This window comes from Nilaparvata lugens, chromosome 13 (assembly GCF_014356525.2).
Source record: "Nilaparvata lugens isolate BPH chromosome 13, ASM1435652v1, whole genome shotgun sequence".
Classification (NCBI taxonomy): Eukaryota; Metazoa; Arthropoda; class Insecta; order Hemiptera; family Delphacidae; genus Nilaparvata; species Nilaparvata lugens.
In genome coordinates, this window is record NC_052516.1 from 3369897 (window position 1) to 3389868 (window position 19972).

The following is a 19972-nucleotide window of genomic DNA, read 5'->3' on the forward strand; positions in this document are numbered from 1 at the left end:
ACCTTGAAAAGTGGCCATTCCTGCACTGATTACAGAACGCAAAGAATCACTTTTCCGCTCTAGTGCGGGAAAACATTTTTCTGCACTCCAGATTTGCAACATGGCAACGCAAAATAGTTAGTAGGTTATATGGAGCACCAGTGCAGCAAAATCAAAATTAAGTTGGTAACTGTGGTATAGTGTTGTGGTGCAGGTTATAATAATATCAAGGACGAGGATAGCGAAAGCCACCACATTCAGCACACAGCCCCCCCCCCCCCCGCCATTCAAACACTACTACATTATTCAATTTTATTTATTAATAATAAAATTACACAGAAAAACATTTTATGCAATTTTAAGCATAATTACCCACTTTTCACATTCAATAGTAACTGTAGGAAAAATTTAATGTGAAATACGTGCGCAAAGTTCCTCTGCTGCACTCAAGAAACCATTCCGCCCTCGCCTACGGCTCGGGCGTAAACGTTTCTTTCGGTGCAGCAAATTGTCACTTTACGCACTAGTTGCACAAATAACTATTTTAGAACAAATTTATAATTTTTCACGTGCACTCCTTGGTAGTGAGTGGTAAGGAAGCTGTCCTAAACATAGAGTTATCCTTCTGCTGAAGTATGACGTCACCTCCACAATAGCGCCAACTGAAAGAAATCAAAAATCAGTTGAAAAACAAAGAATTCCCACACTATATTGAGATCCACGTTTTGGCAGTGAAGAACGATTGTAGAATAGCGTTGCCGGTTCTCTGCCTTGCCACTGCCAGAGGATAGTTGATACTACTCACAGTTGCTATACTACAGTATAAACATATACACCGTGATTCAAAAAGAATACCACAACTTTGAAAATCTGTATCCAATCAAGGAAACATGATAGAAACTTAGGTTATAAATCAAAATGAAGAGTATTAAAATAAGTTTTTCCCCACTAGAAAACAAGTTCACAAATGTTCAATGTGACCCCCTCCAGACACTCGAGTGATATCAATACGATACTCGAACTCGTTGCACACCCTCAGTAGCATATCGGGCGTAACAGTTTGTATAGCTGCTGTTATTCCTTGTTTGAGCTCCTCAATGTTAGCTGGTAGAGGAGGTCGATACGCCTTATCTTTAACATACCCCCACAGAAAACAATCGCAGTGGGAGAGGTCAGGGCTTCTTGGAGGCCAGTGATGAAGTGCTCAGTCTCGAGCTGCTTGGCGGCCGATCCATTGCCTCGGATAGTTTTTATTTAAATAGGCACGGACAGATGAGTGCCAATGGGGTGATGCTCCAAATAATGAACTAAAAAAACTTTAGAGCTTCCTCGAATCGATGACAGATAGTGCTCCACTCTCCGTTTATTCTTTGCAGAGTTATCAATTTTCAAAGTTGTGGTATTCTTTTTGAATCACGGTGTATATACTGTAACTCATTTAGTAACTGTACCTGATACCGGTATATCTAATGTACCACTGTTCATTCTAGTCTAAAATGATCAATCACCTTTATTTTATCCGTCAATAAAGTTTATTTTTCAATGATTGAATAATAAATTTCAATAATTGAGATTGAATATTATGTTAATAATATATTCCTACATTGTTAAAAACGATCTGGTAACATTGCGGAGGTAGAAGAGGATAGCACTATTAGCTTTGTAGAGTGACAGGACAATGATAGCAGCAACAAAATTAATCAAATACTGTCATTATAACGTGGACCTCACTATATAGTCATTATATTGTTTGATATTCCATAAATATTTTCTTATTTGAATCAATAGATAACACATTCCTTCAATGACAGTCTACTGACAGATTTTACAATATTCTTTGCCAACAAATACATAGATCTTCGAGATTCATAATGTGGAATTTAAAATTTTTGTATAGTAGAATTTTTAATAAAAAATTGAAATCTTATACTATTAAACGAGCAACTTCTGTTTCTATGTTAGGGTGTTTAGAGGTCTATATGTTTGTATTTCACCGGATCTCGAAAACGGCTCCAACGAAGAAATTCAGAACATAGTAGGTTTATAATATAAAGATTCGATTGCACTAGGTGTCACCCCTGGAAAACTTGCTGAAGGACATTAAAAGGATAATTATTATTCATCCTTGGAAAAACAGCTGATAATAATTATTATTTCGTCGTCTGTTGGTGATGGAAGTGAGTGAGCGAGTTCATGTGTGTGAGACTGTGTCAAAATTATCACTCAGCTGTTGAACTTTTGTAATCAATCATTCAATCAGGTACTTGGTGCTGGTTGCAAAAAAGCCGGGTTATTTTTAATCCTGATTAATTCCAGTAGATCCATCTTTTTGAAATGATCTTCTCTGATTTGGTTCACGTGAAGTTAATCAGGATTAAAATGTTACCGGCTTTTGTGCAACTGGGCCTTTGTGAGGGAAATTTTTGCATTCCTCTGGAAATTGATCTCAATTTACTGTGATTAGATAGAACATTTCTGTATGAACTATGAATGTTATTATAATTTCTTTTTTCTTAATAAATTGTTTATACTTTTGTACTCCAGAGTGAAGCTCGGTCCCCGATATTTTTTAATAAACAGACAAATCTAAAGGAAATGTTGGGATATTTTAAGTAGGTACTTTTTAGGGTCTACTCACCTCACACCCTTCAGTGACTGGACCTCCACCTCGGCAATGTATATCGGTGTGTTAGACAAGGAATAATTGTCACTATTCTGAAATTCGAGTGATTGAAACGTAAAGTGCGCCGTTATTTCTGGTGTGAGATCTTCGCCAATTGAATTGTATTTAGCAGCAGCCAGAGCATTCATCTCAATGCCTCCCTTTACTGCATCTTTCAATCTACAAATACAAATAAATTTATTTCCATCAATATACAAATAAACAATCAATAAAATGTACATAATATTCAAAATACAATATATGAAATTTACAACAAATATAAATAAATTGAATTTTTTTCGGAAATTAACCCGTTTTCGGAAAAACCATGTTCTAGAGCAGGTGTACACGGAATACACGAAATCTGAAACGGAAAACAAAATCATTCACAGTATTGATCTAATACAAGAAATATTATTGTTTACAGATGGAACCAAATTTGAAGTTTGCGTTTGTTCAAATGCTAATTAATGGATAATTATTATTAAACGAAAATCCTAATTAAATGCTGTAAATCACCCCGAAGACTTCTGCTACTGCAAATATTGACAACAAGGTAAAAGATCTATGTACTACTGTAATAGTTGAATATACAGTTATACAGTGATTATCTCAGTAGCTTCTCTACAATAGGATAAGTAAAATAATACTAGAGCATGTACCGATTGAACAGGCTGGATTTCGACCCAAACGGAGTTGTACAGACCAGGTTCTCTCTTTGACGACATATATTGAGGCAGGCTTCCAAAAGGGATTGAAAACATCTGTTGCCTTTGTGGACCTGAGTGCTGCTTATGATACAGTGTGGAGAGAGGGACTCATTTTCAAACTCCTGCATGTTCTACCAAGCCTAAAAATCATCCAATTGATAAATAACATGCTAAAGAACAGATGCTTCAGAGTGCTCATGGATGATAAGCTAAGCAGAAGAAAGGTACTCAATAATGGATTGCCACAGGGTTCAATCTTGTCCCCGCTCCTTTTCAACTTGTACTCAGCAGATCTTCCCAACATACCATCAAGGATCTTCATGTATGCTGATGACATTGCTGTGGCCACTCAAGACAAGAGTATGAAGACAACATCAGAGAGCCTCACTGAAGACCTATCTTCCCTTTCAGTTTATTTCCACAAGTGGAGGCTACACCCTAACATGAAAAAAACAGAGGTGTGCTGTTTTCACTTGAATAATGGGGAGGCTAGGGTAAAACTGGATGTGAGGTTTGACAACACGCAATTACAGCATAATTTCTTTCCAAAGTACCTTGGGGTGACGCTTGACCGCACTCTGTCCTACAAAAATCACCTTCATAATGTTGCTGAGAAACTAAAAACTAGGAATAATATTCTACAAAAACTCTGTGGAACAACATGGGGAGCATCAGCAACAACTTTGCGCTGTTCTGCCCTAGGACTAGTATACCCCACAGCTGAATACTGTGCGGCTGTGTGGATAAATAGTGCCCATGTGAATAGAGTCAACACTCAGCTGAATAATTCCATGCGACTTATTTCTGGGACCATTAGAACCACCCCCACATATTGGCTGCCAGTTCTCAGCAACATTGCTCCACCAGGGCTGCGAAGATCTTTTGCTCTTGTTCGTGAGTATAATAAGATAAAAAATGACAGAGCACTCCCAATCCACAGATATCTTTTGGAGCTCGGTAACAGGCTGAGGTCAAGGCGCCCTCCCATATGCGCTTGGCTGAGCGGCTAGAACGTGAGAATTTCTCTGTTGCTGATAGCTGGGAGGAGGAGTGGATGGATAGAGCACCTCTCAGTGTTAGTCTGAGGTATTCTGTTGGGAGGAGTGTGGCTGGGTTTGATCTGCCAAGGCGAACATGGACAGCAATCAACAGGATTAGAACTGGGCACGGAAGATGTAGAGCATCTCTTAGTGACTGGGGTAGATTGCCCTCCCCTGATTGTGATTGTGGAGAGGCTAGACAAACAATGAATCATATCATCCGGCATTGTGCTATTCGAGCCTATCAGGGCGGTTCAGATGATTTTGTAGCAGCATCTCCACAAGCAATAGCCTACATAACCAACCTGGTTCAACATTCAAGTTTGACTTGGTAATTTCCTATTTCCTTGTGCAAATATACACTTTTCTTTGTCATATATTTTATTCTATAACCTAGATAGATGGTTTTATTTTGTTTTATATATACATATTTTTTTTCAAGCTGACAAAGGTCAAAAACCTGCATATATTTTTGTGAATTCATGTGTGTGTATGTATGTGTCTATGTGTTTGCCATACGCTAATAATAATAATAATAATCTCAATAGCATTCCAGGAAGTTATCAAATTGTTCGACCTTGACATGAAGCGTCTTCTATGAAGCTCCGTTTTATCAGGAAGAACTTATATGTTGAATCTAGAGTTCATCTACTATTATTTTCATTACAAGATAGAAGCTATTCCAAAGTGATTCAAATCATTCATTTGCATTGCTTAAATTATTTTGATTTTCTCCTCATAATGAAACTGTGAAGATGTAGTGATATTCATTAATAATGAAAAGTGGCATGTTGCCTAGAAATATCATGAATTTATTGAAAATTTACATAGAAGAAAATCCAAATTAATGCTGTAAGTCACCCCGAAGACTTCTGCTACTGCAAATATTGACAACAGGGTAAACAGCTAGATGGAAATTCGATGAGCGCTACTATACAAAAATTATTTGTCAGCCCGGGAATCGAACCCAGTACCTCCTAATTACCAGTCAGGAATGCTTACCCTCACACCAAACTGACAACCAATTTACAGCATTTAATTGAGATTTTCGTTTAATAATAATTAATATTTGGAGGATTATAAGTGTAAGAGAGGGTCGACTGCGCCCTAATTTCGCCCTCCTAGGTCGAAAATAAAGGCAGTCATTCAATTCAATTCAATATTATTGTTGTTATAACCAGATTCAATAATATTCAATAGGTGATTGGAAATTCAATTTAATAATTAATATTTGGAGGGTTAAGTGTAAGGAAAGGCCGACTGCGCCCTGACTTCGCCCTCCTAGGTCAAAAATGAAGGCAGTCATTCAATTCAATATTATTGTTGTTATAACCAGATTCAATAGGTGATTGGAAATTCAATTTTATTATTTCAGATACTGTTGCTGGTCAGATATTGTGATATCTATCCTTAATGAAAACCCTGGGTTCTTGTCAAAAATATAACTTATTTTAAGTGAAATTATTACTTAAATAAGTTATATTTTTGACAACAATCCAGTGTTTTCATCAACTTTATTAAGTGGAAAGATAATTTGATTTGTATGGTATGAGATGTTGTGATACTTCTCCATAATTGAAAGAATAATTGAATACCCTGCTCCTTCAACAATAACAAACTCATTAGTTCAGCTGAAGATGTGGTAGGTGTTACCATGAAACCTGGTTTTGTAATATTAATTAATTTTCAAATACTTTTTGTGTAGTTGAGAAGTTGATATTGTGGTAATTATTCATATTGAAAATTAGTGTAATAACCGAAACCGGTCTTTCTAAGTATCACTAAATCTGGTTTTTGACAATTTCTTAGTCTTTTTCATTCAATTTTCAAATAAATTGAAGTGGTATTGACAATATCAATATCTTATTCTTTCAATTGAGTGGAAAGACTTGAAATGATAGTCACTTTTATGATGAGTATAGAACCATGGAGCAAAGATAGCCTGGAATCTTTTCTTCTATGCTATTTTTCCTGTGGTAGAACTTTTTAGTTTATAAGATAACTTACTCGCAGTAGAGTTGAAAGTGTGTATATTCCAATCCATGCTCCAGGGATAGTTGTAAATATCCTCTAGTTTTCAGGGTCTTCTGCGATAGAACCACTGTAGCTCTGAGTTGTTCTCCTGTAATTATGTATAACAATATTATTTTATTAATAAATAGATTTTATTTTTCAGTAAAGAAAGTGATCAAAAGTACAATCAAAAAAGGAAACATAGCTGAAATTAGAACAACAATTATGATTGATTCATACAATAAGTAGCCTAATATCATCGAAATGATAGAGAGAGAAAAAATAAGGAAACCTTGTTCCTCTTCCAAATTTAGATAAGGTTACACATAGTCCGAAATAGGTTAAGTCTTGTAGTTGTTCACTTCACTAATTTACCACTATTATCACCACTATTATACCACTATATACCACTAATTATCCACTGATATCACTTTTCAACACAAATATCAAGAATTTATTATTTTCTGGTAATATTCAATATCACTTCAGTACCTATTAATGTATTTCTCTTGTATCATCACCATCTTTATCCACAATTGATATCGAGACAGTTTGATAATAGGCTATCCTACGTTATAATGACAGTGGATAAAGATAGGAGAACAGTGTTGCCGTTTGTTTGCCTTGAATTATATTTCTACATTGTTGAACACTGAATTGGCAACGTCGTGGAGCTAGAAAACGATAGTGCTATGTGTTTTGTGGAATAATAGACAAGGATAGCAACACCAAAGTTATAATCAAATACTGCCATTATAACGTGGGCCGTACTATAGTGTTATTAAACGTTGTCTTACAATAATTGGCAGTATAGCCTAATGGCAGTATTTGATTATAACTTTGGTGTTGCTATCCTTGTCTATTATTCCACAAAACACATAGCACTATCGTTTTCTAGCTCCACGACGTTGCCAATTCAGTGTTTAACAATGTAGAAATATAATTCAGGCAGACAAACGGCAACACTGTACTCCTATCTTTATCCACTGTTATTATAACGTAGGATAGTGTATTATCAAACTGTCTTAATATCAATTGTGGATAAAGATGGTGATGATACAAGAGAAATGCATTAATAGGATGCATAAATGATAAAAATGCATAAATGAATTCGATTCTTCAGTAAATAATTATTATTTACTGAAGAATCGAATTCATTCCTATAGGATGCTATAGCATCACTAATAGATTGTTCAAATGTGTTGACTGACCAATATTAATATAGTATGTTCATTCATTAAAACACATAATCAATTCATAGTTTATTAGATAATCAGCAGGATTATCCAAAATTGTTCCTTCTGAATTTTGATGATTTGAATTAATTAAATTTTGATTGGACAAGCATTATCACACACACACGACAACGTTGGCTTCAACTCTGTTCTGCTTCTTTAAGGTCAAAATTGTTTGTATTTTTTTTTGAATAAAATCAGATCAAATTAAAAATTCAAGAATATATTTATTTAGGTATTATATAATACTTACCACAAAATGGTGCCTTATCTCTTGTCACCAAATACATGGGACCTCTTGCTGGGTTCAGGTTCGAATAAAATCCCATAGGTGCGCAGGATCCATCTAAATAACGCAGAAAAAATCAAATCCATAAGTAAAATCATGTATTGAATCAATATTGATACATTGACTACTCATTCTCAATAATAATTTCATCATCTATGGGCCTAATCTACAAATTCGATCTATAAAAATTTATATAAATATAGCCATAGAATGAGAATAGAGTAAGAATAAGAATGATCTCTCCATCTTCTCTCTATGATATAACTGGAGGCCTATGAACTGAGTGTAGTGTCAATTGGATATTTATGTTATTATGTTCAACCATAGAGAAACAATAGCGTAAGTAGATATTCCATGGTATAGCGGGCGTTTATGTCGCAACTTTTACTGTTATCTCAAGCCGATTACTGTCGATTATTGTCTATTTTTACTGTTTTGATCAGGTGAGAGTGTATGAACGGCACAATATGAGGGACTACCAGCATCATAAAGCTTCACGTGGAAGAACTACGTGGACTATCGGCTTGAGATAACAGTAAAAGTTGCGACATAAACGCTTCACGGGGAAGAACTACGTGGACTATCGGCTTGAGATAACAGTAAAAGTTGCGACATAAACGCCCTATACCATGAGATATCTATTTATGCTATTCTTTCTCTATGGTTCAACTCACCATGACTACTACTGTTGCACTGTTTAGGAAAACAGAGACCAGCCTGGAATGCATCATAGCCTTGTTCGCAGGGAAAGGCCAGGAATTCACAGCCTGTCTCAGTAGATCTCATACTTTCCAGGAAATACTGGAACGCTCTGATGTGGTTGCAGATCACACTGGAGTTCACTGTTCCCTCTGAAATCATAGTTGTAATAAGAGATTATTTGCAGTATTTCACAATATTCCTTTACAAGATATTATAATACTCCACTGTATTTATTGTTTTGTCTCCTCTGAAATCAGGAGCTATTTTTAGTATTTGAGATAAGGCAGTGCAAGATACGATCAAGGTTTTTGAGAGATGTCAAGAGATTTGTAATGGAATGTGAAAATATAGATACTTTTTTTAGAATTCTCATGTAGACTTGTATATAATAATATTGTACAATATACTTCGAAGCTAAAATTGATTAATCATCGATAGTGTTATGTAATATGTGTCACTTCATATGCGACTGTCGGCCTCAATAACTACATTTTAGCGCTATAGTTTTGTAATCAATTTTATATCACCATCTCAAACAGGTTTAGTACCTCGAGATGCAAATACTCAATTGGCATTGCATTTTATTTTATAATAGTATTTACTCATGTTGTAAAATTTGTATTGCTTTTATTATGTATTTTCTGAGATGTTGTAATTTTATATTTCTGCCAATAAAACAAACATTTTCATTTTCATTTTACAATATTCCTCTACTGAATATAATTTATTCATGTATTTATTCGATACAAACATAGAAAGGCTCACAGACAAATTCGAGTACAAGCCTTAATGACATTTATCTGATAGCATAACAGAACAATAGAAAAGGAAAACATGAGAAAAATAATATCACACTTCATTAAATATTCACAACTGATTATGTATAACCGATTCAGTATAACTCGTAAGATTAGAAAGGAATTACTATAGTATCGTTTATTGTTTAGTCACTTCAAAAATCAGGAGCTATTATTGTATAGTTACGTAGGCCTACTTTACAATATTTTTCACTTTGAAACATATTGTTATTGAGTTGGGCTCTGAAGCTGATATTTTCTAGTAGGTACCTAAAATATAAACTCTATTGAAGCTAATTATCACAAAATTGACGCTCGAGTTCACTGTGCCTTCTGAAATTTATGATTGAAAAATCAGCAGTTATTTGAACTACAGTATTTTAGAATATTTTCATTTATAATTATTATTTAACGAAAATCCTAAATAAATGCTGTAAATCACCCCGAAGACTTCTGCTACTGCAGACATTGACAACAGGGTTAACAGCTAGATGGAAATTCGATGAGAACTACTATCCAAAAATTATAAATAAAAATGAATATTTTTATTCAAAAATGTTTATTATTCAAATGTTTATTTTCAAATATTTTTATTTAAAAATGAATATTTTTATTCACTAATACATTTATTCATTGCTGAGTCAGATTGTAAAGATCATACTTTATTAGTGAAAAAAACTTATATTACATTATGTGGTATCATACTATATTTTCCTCGCTGTTCTCTCTAAAATTATGATTGAAATTGGAAGTTGATATTAATTTGTTCTATGAATACACGTCAAATAATGGTCGAAATCAAGAGTAATAGATGTTTTCTTGCATTGCTTTTGAATAGACTATCCCTCTAAAATTATAGTATATTTAATAAAGCTTCATAACATTATAATATAACTTACCTCAATCACCTGAGGTAAAAATGTTCAATCACTGCTGAATCCATTGTGTTTTTTTAGACTCTATGATATATGAAACCTTGATAAAAAATCGGTTAGGTACTATAAATAATATAATAATCGGTTAAAAAAAACCTTGATAAATTGAATGAAAAAGACTGAGAAATTGTCAAAAAACCACTGATTTATTGATAATTAGAAAGACCGGTTTCGGTTATTACACCATTGTCAATCTCTGATAAACCGGTTTATCAGAAACCATGTTTGACTGATGACCGGTGATAAACCGGTTTATCAGAGATTGACAATGGTGTAATAACCAAAACCGGTCTTTCTAATTATCAATAAATCGGTGGTTTTTTGACAATTTCTTAGTCTTTTTCATTCAATATGAATAATTACCACAATATCAACTTCTCAACTACACAAAAAGTGAAACCTTGATAAATATCGGTTACTGTTTTTTTTTCAAGAAATGAATTTGATTTGATTAGATTTTGATGAATAACTCACCAAGATGGCTGACAATCAGGGAAGCCCTGTAGTGCGCACATCCGGGTTGATCCCTGCCTCCGTTTGGGAAGAAGTCGACGTGACCCAATGCGTCGAAAAGGCCAAACCCGTTGGACCAGACACGTGCCGCGTCCGTGTGGACGATATCCACAAAGTGAGCGTCGGATGTCGTCAGGGGGGGCAGAGAGGCCTTTAGGTGTTGGCGGAAGAGGGGGGATGCTGGGTCCAGGCCTTCAAATTAAAAGGTGAACATTAGAAGCTAGATGATTTTTCAACAACACAAACATCTTTTTGATTGCAGCCATGTTTTACTCAAATACAGAGTGATTCTTAATTATGGGGAAATAATTTAATACGTGATAGTAGTGGTAAAAATAAGAAAAAAGTTCTTATAAACATCATATCCATAAACGCTTCATTAGCGAGCTATACAGAGTGAAAGATTTCGCCCGGAATTCAGTTCCTCTTGTGAAATACACCGATGCTGAATTGTTTGGGGATTAGTTTTTGAAAAACTTATGCTGGATTCATATGGAAAAATATCTGAAAAATTGAATAAAACTAGTCTGGAAGCTGTAGTGTGAGTAGTTTTTGAGAAAAAAGTTGAAATATTCAAAAAAATCTTAGTTGAAAAACACATACTTCTACGTTTGATGCCCAATAACCTTCTTTAATGACCAGTGAACAAATAATTTTTCGCAATAAAATTGTAGAGAATTTAATTCTGAAAAGTATTATGTAAGCTGTGTGAACTGAATTTAAATAAAAGTTGAATAAAATGTATTCTTCTGTAGTACATTACACCACAAAAATTTGCTGTTTTATTGGGCATCAAACGTAGAAGTCTGTGTTTTTCTACTTAGATTTTTTGCATATTTCAACTTTTTTCTCAAAAACTACTCACACTACAGCTCCCAGACTAGTTTTATTCAATTTTTAAGATATTTTTCCATATGAATCCAGCATAACTTTTTCAAAAACTAGTCCCCAAACAATTCAGCATCGGTGTATTTGAAAAGAGGAACTTAATTCCGGGCGAAATCTTGCACTCTGTATAGTTCGCTAATGAAGAGAGCTACTATCACGTATTGAATTATTTTACCATAATTAAAAATCACCCTTTATAGATGAGTTATAACTTCAATTTCTCATTGTCAGTTCAAAGTATATTACTCTTTACTTTGTTACGTCCAATACTCCTGTATATATGCGAACGTGACATCTTTCATGAAGGTCATTTGCCTTACATGAAGTAATGACTTATTTCTGTCTGGTGTAGACCTACTGCTATTTTTTAGTTTTTGTTAATCTCTCTTGAGTTCTTGCACATTAATATTATTATCATTATAATAAATTAAGACGCCCTGGTCGACCAAGACTGAGATGGATGGACTCAGTAACTGAAGATGCAAGGAGGCTCGGTGTAAGAAATTGGAGACGTGCTGCCATGGACAGAGTAGAATGGAGGCGATTGATGGAGGAGGCCAAGATCCGTTTTGGATTGTAGAGCCGTAGATGATGATGATGATGATAATAATATGTTACAATTTTGGGTTTATCCTGTTGATTCCCTCCCAATCATTAATTTAATATTATGATTGTGAAATGAATTAAATAAATAAAATCAAATAATATTTATAATATTATTATATTAATATAATAATATTATATTATAATGTAACAAAGTCAGTGGGAATGATAAGACGGTATAAGCATGGGTATAGTGCAACATTATTGTTAACAGTGTTTAATAGTTTATTTTAAACTTTTGGCTTCATTGGACACCCAGTAATTTTTGAAACTTTCTGGAATCCCTCACTTGCCCATAAATAAATACATTTCAAAGTTGAATAAAAACTATATTGTCAGTTCCACATAATTCATTTGACCAAAAAAAAAACACTGAAGATGATGCCTTAAGCTGCGTTTACACCAATGTTATTAACAAAATGTTGAAAACCTTATCCTTATAGATTCTATTAGATTGATTATAACTTATCATACACATGATGAACATATGTGTTTGTCAAGTTCCGTTCAATCTAAAAAATCTATAAGGATCAAGTTTTAAAAATTTTGTTAATAACTTTGGTGTAAACCCAGCTTTAGTGCATTGAAACTTAAGTTTCAATAAATAAATACATTTTAAATAAATACATTTTTAAGGTTAAATAGAAACTATATTGTCAGTTCCACATAATTCTTTTGACCAAAAAGAACACTGAAGATGATGCCTTAAGCTGCGTTTACACCAAAGTTATTAACAAAATGTTGAAAACTTAATCCTTATAGATTCTATTAGATTGATTATAGCTAGCTTATCATACACATGATGAACATATGTGTTTGTCAACTTCCGTTCAATCTAATAGAATCTATAAGGATTAAGTTATCAACATTTTGTTAATAACTTTGGTGTAAACCCAGCTTTAGTGCATTGAAAATTAAGTTTGGCTCAAATAAATTATGTGGAACTGACAATATCGTTTTTATTTCACTTTAATATGAAGGAATCCCACAATATACCTGTGCATAATGTAGATACATTTTTAATAAGACAGTAACTGAGTTGGTGGTATCCTTTTTTGTTTTCTTCAGGGTAACTTCTAGGCCTATACTGATTCCTATTCAATTGAACTTTGAAGTAATATTATTGAGATAGATGATAGCTTTGTTTATATCAAACACACAGAACAGTCTCTAGGTGAGGAGTATTATTCTACATAATTACCATAGAGGAATATTAGTTTATTTACAATGCAAAGAAGTTTAAGAAGATACCGTATACTATATGGTATTTATAGGTCGTTTATGTTGAACATTTCAAGCCGATATTTTGTTAACTGAAGCCGATTACTGTGACTGACGACTACCTCTCATAAATCATTCTATTACTCAAAAAATTGAAGTAATTTTATTTATATTTTTTAATTTTCTCTTTGTCTCTGTGATTTGAGTTTGCAATGTATTTCTATAACTTGATGTTCTCTTCAGACCTGGCAAAGGAAATGATATAAATCAATCAATCAATCAATCTAATTATTACTGGTCAGGTGGGAGTGTAAGAATGACTCCAGTATGAGAGACTACCAGCGTCACATAGCTTCACCAAAAAATAACTACTAGGACTATCAGCTTACACCCTAGCTTATAATAGTCTATATAGTATAATATAATATAGTCCTATACTTATACCATGGGATATCTTCTTATGCTATCTTTTCTCTATGATATTACTTAATTTCATATACTACTCACCTGTTATTCTGCCCAACATCATCCCTCTCTGCTGTATGGCCCTCCCTGCAAACCCGCTAATATGCGCCCCCAGACTGAACCCGATGACGTGAATGTGTTGTGGAGGGGTCCCCAGTGACGTCATATCAGTGAGCAGTAATGCCAACTGTCTCCCCACCAGCTGAGTGTTGGCAGCAGCCACAGCATACGACGGACCTGCCGCTCCTTTCTCCCAGTCTACCAGGATCACATTGCAGTTTTCCTAACAGAAAATCCAGAATAAAGTTGGAAAAAGGGTGTTCATCAGATATCAGACATGTACAAATACATATGATCGAATAGCGTCAGTTAAAATTACATATAAAAGTGCGTACAGACTTTCGCTCTGCTCCGCAATCGAACGTCACTCGAGCAGAGCGATTGATGATCGACCGGGAAGCAGAGTGGAACGCGAGAACAGCTAACATCTCCCGTAACGTTCATGATCGGTGCGAGTGCGGAGCGATGGCGGACAAGGGCGGAGCGTGTGGGAGGCGCCTATATCTGTACGCACCTTAAGGTGCAACTATAGTTAGTACACGAAAAAAATTTGAAAAATAAATCAACGATCGCTGTTGTCAAACTCCTGCAAAGAATACAGAACTCACCAAATAATATTCCTTCAGATTTTTACCAAATATTTTGATGTCTTCAATTAACTTCAAAGTGCCTGGTGAATTATTAAAGAATTATTCCTTTGAAAATATTGTTTCTTCTCAAAAAGATCCAATCTATGTCTTTTAATAATATTAGGCCATAACGGGTATTACAGTTGTGAGTTTGATTCCTCAACTCTAATACATTGGACTAATCATTTAAACACTCTGAGTAGCCTGGAGAGAAATTTCAATTGGATAAGGGAATATATTGTGGAGAACACAGTTTTATTAATGTAACGTCCACATTTTTTAAAAAATAAAAAATTGTTTTTTTTTCAATAATTATGGAAAAATTCCATGTACTATATCGTATGATCTTTTAGTTAGGAGGGTCGAGTTTCAGCGGCCTTTTAGGGTTAACTGTATTTTTTTACGAGCATTTACATTGTAAAAAATGTCAGGCAGAATAAAGAATTTGAATTTGAAGCTATTATGCTTATTATATTAAGGATTTCTATATCTATATCCTCTCACACTGCTATCTTTGTGCAGACACAATTATTAATCTCCATTAACAAACACACTAGCATTTTAAATAGCTTTATTCATTTATTCATAGTTTTTATTGATTCAAGATGCACAATTAATTATAGTCATTAAAATAATTGGGGGAAGACCAACAGGCACAACCCAAGACATTTTCTCCCCGGAATTTCTATTCATATAATGTTATAGTTTCTAGAACTTTAATCTAGCATTATTGTTAGTAAATTCGTATGGCTTTTGTTGGTGGGGAGTCCCTTGCGGGAAGGTCCCACCGCCTGAATATATAATTTAAGCCATCAATGGGTCTTACGACTGTCATACTTCAGCTGGGACCGACAGTTCAACGTGCCCATCCGATAACACGGGAGTGATCTGGTTAAAAAACTTCTGGTATTGAGAGGGTTTGAACCCGGGAACTCTATGCTGCTACGCAAGCACTCTATCCATTATTGTTATAGATTCAATATTAAGAATAATATGATATTGTTGGTGAAATTTGAAGCATCATTATGAACGAATATATTTTATAACTATTTTCAATATATTATTGAACATTGCTCCTGTGTGTTATATTTCATACTGATATCTTATAAACAAGCATGACAACATCCTAAACCAAGATTTTATGATTGAATTTCTAAAATCAAGTTTTTATATTGAAATCTAGTTTCAATATACTGAAACCAGCAAGTTTTGATATCAAAAAAGGATTTGATATTAAAGCCATGTTCAAAATGTTTTAATCTATTCTGCATAGCCTACTCGATCTCATACAACATGCTGGCCCTTAAAGCATAAGCTTATATATACTCATTCTATGAAAATGTGGTCAATATATAATGTCAAATAAAGTTGGTTGTAGACTGAACCCTTGTCTTACTCCTTGAATTACAGTAATCTCTTCCAGTTTTCTTTCACCTGTACGGTATTAATAATTATTTTTGTATGGTGATATTTCGGTACCTAGGTTTAAACAATAATAATAGGCGATGTCTCTGAATATTAGAACCATGATAAAACCAAGTTTAAATATTGAAATCAAGTTTCAAATCAAATAAAATCATTTATTTGTCATACAATAAATACATATTCAAAACATAATAAAAGAAAATACATAACTTCATAATCAAAAGTATAAAATAATAAAATAAAAATTAAGCATAAATAATACCAGAATCATAATTAGATACTTCTTAATGGTAATTTGGCATCACCAGCAAAAGGAATCAAGCCTTGCTCGCTGGTGAGAGTTGCAATCAGCTAGTTATGCTTGAATAAATCTGATACATTGGTTGATTCCTAGTTTTATACAATAATAGAGAAAAAAAATTACCCACGCTTTGAAATATGTTTTTTTTTTTAAAAAAAAGATAATGCTTTCAATTGAAAAGAAATACTTTTCTCTTATCCAATTTTTCAGTATTTTGTAATTAATTTTTGCTTCCAGATCAAAAGGCAATTCATTTATGAATCTTGTACTTATATAAATGAGTTGTCTTCTAACTATTGTTAGTTTTGTTTTTGTTTAAATATTGAAAACAAGTTTGAACTGACCAGTTTGAGCCACAAGTTAGCAATAGCCCGAGCGGCGTAGTCCATGCCACTCCCCTTGTAGCCGTGAACTAACATCTTAGTTGGCAGTTTGGCAGAGTAGTTGGAGTTGATGAGCGACTCGCGTCTGTCGCCGTAGTGTAGCTGAGTCGCGTTCTCAGTCGCCGCGTCTCTGTCGCCGCGTGTGAACAGCCAGAACTTGGTGTCCACGTCTGAGGGCGACTGTGGGGTCTTCTTCAGAGGCTGGTGCTTCGAGAGAGCCATCGGGAAACAGCCTAGAAGTTCTGCAAAATATGAATTGAAACAGCTCATAAAAATTATGAATACCGTAACCATTTGTTATAAACTATAATAATTATTATAATTGAAGACAAAAATATATAACCTATTCAAAATAAAGAGGTGATTGGAGTGGAGCTTTCACCGTGAAAGTAAACGTGAAGTTTAAAGAGGAAAAAATCTGGTGTGGCGCACTCACACAAATTTCCTTGCCGTTATGAAAATTGATCACCTGACGCTAGTGTTCCCGCGCATCTCAAGTCCACTATCTTAGCCACCTCTAATACAAGGCCCCGGCCTACGATATTGCAACGTCGCAGTGTAGGCCTAGAATCTAATACATGATTGGTGAAAAAGATTTTAAAAAATACCAGCTGATCTTTTTCACCAATCATGTATTAGATTCTAGGCCTACACTGCGACGTTGCAATATCGTGAGCCGGGGCCTTGTATTAGAGGTGGCTATGATAGAATCAACAGTTGCCAACAGTTTGCAATTGGATAATCACATTTTCTCGAATTTCGAGCTTATTTTTGATTTTAGGTGAAAATGTTACTGAACATTAATAATTGTAGAAATTCTCATGCTCAATCTTTTCCACTCGAAATTTTTTGTTTAAATTGTATCTGAAGCCTGATAATTGAGAATCTTAAATCAAACTTTGCATAGATCCTGAATTTTTTACAGATATGGGCCCTGTAGCAGTTGATAGAGCTTATCGATGACTATTTCAGGTATAACTAATCAAAATCGTTGGAGCCGTTCTCGAGAAAATCGCGAAAAACCCTGTTTTTGACAACATTTCCGCCATTTTAGCCGCCATCTTGAATCGCATTTGATCGAAATTGTTCGTGTCGGATCCTTATATTGTAAAGACCTTACGTTCCAAATTTCAAGTAATTCCGTTTATTGGGAGATGAAATATCGTGTACACAGACGCACATACACACACACATTTATATATATATATATATATATATACACAGACCAATACCCAAAAACTACTTTTTTGGACTCAGGGGACCTTGAAACGTAATTTTTTTCGGAAAGCAATACTTTCCTTACTTATGGTAATAGGGTAATTAAAGTAAAAATACTAGTCTGAATTCAACAGTTCTTCTAATAATTAATGATGGGATGCAGATGAAATAGGTTTTCTGTAAGTATATACACAGTAGCATCTCAGAGAAGTCCTCATGGACATGCTAAGTTTAATAAATAAGCTACAATAATACTTAAATCACTATAGAACTAGATAAACATGAAATCTATGTATATATATATATATATATATATATATATATATATATATCACTATAACTGATTTCAAAATAATAATGAATTGAATAATTCTTGAATAAATTTAACAAACCATAACATATCTCCTTCCTTGTCCGGCTGCGTCTCTCTTGCATTCTCTCCTGTCTTCTGGCGAATCTCTCTCTCAGGGTATTCCCCATGGATGCAACTCTTTTTGGAATGGCCTGACCAGCTCTATGAAGTACCACCACCCCTTCATCTTGCTCTGTGAAGAAAACGTTGAAAAATGTATAAAATGATTTATAAAAAAACTAGCAATTGAACTTTAGGAGGTAGGTTTGTAATAAGAAGTAGTAGAAACCTTTATTCTCTTAAAATTGTCAGGGTTCCTCATATAAATAACATTATTATGCTTCCATCCAATCAAAATCAGTTTCTCAAGCAATTTGAAGGATGACATACTATGGAATAGATTACAATTTAACTGTTGAGAATCCAAATAAGTGCTATTAAATTATATTGTATATAAATTATAAATTCATCAATATTTTTGTGTAGGTTAACTATACTGATAAGATATGAATGTAAGACAGTTATACAGTATAAATAAAAAATGCTCAGCAGACTCCTATAATATGCTTCCTGTAAAATAATATCAAAAGGATGAGTAGATATCATAGGAAATAATTATATGAACGTTACTTCATTTTATACAAAAATGATGGAATATGATCGATAATATAATACTAAAAGATTTCTTCTCAAAAGATCAATATTAATTAAATGGAACTTATATAAAACAATACTCAATTACAATATACTGTAATGCTTACAAGTCAATCAAATATATTATAGGGAATTTTGTTCATATAGCACAATTTTTTGATGTTTTTATATAGGAGTCTTTGACCTGATCTTATATCAACGACCTTGAGGCGTTTCTTCATTTAGATAGCACGAATATAGCATGCACATTAGTTTTGTATATACTACCTACCTTCAAATAATAATTATTTTATAATGCAATGTTTAAACCAAGAATATACCCTTATGAGAACTCTTTCGCATTTAAAAGACCTGATTCTATATTATATTTTCTTATCATACTACAATAATTTTAGCGCTATAAAATAACTTCTGATTTCAACTACCTATATACTAACCATTTGAGACAATCTCAGTTGAACTGGAGCTTGCTGTAAATACTATCACCAAAAAACCTATACCCAAACTCGAAAAACGATTTAAAATCATTATGAACTCGCAAAAATTCAAAGAATACTAAAACTGATTCCAACAAGGACTTCATGTGACTGCTTACTGCTGTGGTTAGTCATTTTTTCAACTAAGCAGGATTATGCAATGCTGAGTATAGTACAAGAGAAACCACTTTCTCCTTGTCATAAACTATTCAGTGAGCGTAATTCAGTCGTCCTGCCGTTATAGTTCAATAATTATTGTAAAAATGCCTTTCAATTGATTGAAGTTATTCAATAGAAGTGCTAGATGATGTAGTTATGTCATGGAATCTTGTGAATAGTCATAGAAAATGTCAAATTCATGATTATTCTCTGTTCCATCTCTGACGCACGGTCTTTTTAGCGAAGTTTGAATTTGCCGGCTC

General features: G+C 33.9%; 1 protein-coding gene across 1 annotated transcript; it reads right to left on the reverse strand.

Moving 5' to 3' along the window:
• Positions 1-452: 452 nt before the first annotated feature.
• On the reverse strand, positions 453-19695 carry LOC111058753 (pancreatic triacylglycerol lipase-like). Its single transcript, XM_039439588.1, has 10 exons — positions 19512-19695; positions 18461-18613; positions 16812-17092; positions 14095-14335; positions 10837-11067; positions 8603-8779; positions 7893-7985; positions 6399-6513; positions 2618-2821; positions 453-641 (listed from the first exon to the last, which is right to left on the reverse strand). Exons 1-10 carry the CDS (start codon positions 19600-19602, stop codon positions 545-547), a joined length of 1683 nt encoding a protein of 560 aa, XP_039295522.1. The 5' UTR covers positions 19603-19695; the 3' UTR covers positions 453-544.
• Between the last annotated feature and the right edge of the window lie 277 nt (positions 19696-19972).

Coding starts and splice junctions, on each gene's coding strand:
- LOC111058753 (XM_039439588.1), bottom strand. CDS start 19,602: ATGATTTTAAATCGTTTTTCGAGTTTGGGTATAGGTTTTTTGGTGATA. Junction 11,068..14,094: donor GATGTTGGGCAGAATAACAG/GTGAGTAGTATA, acceptor TTTAATTTGAAG/GCCTGGACCCAGCATCCCCC. Junction 642..2,617: donor CAGTCACTGAAGGGTGTGAG/GTGAGTAGACCC, acceptor GATTTCTTTCAG/TTGGCGCTATTGTGGAGGTG.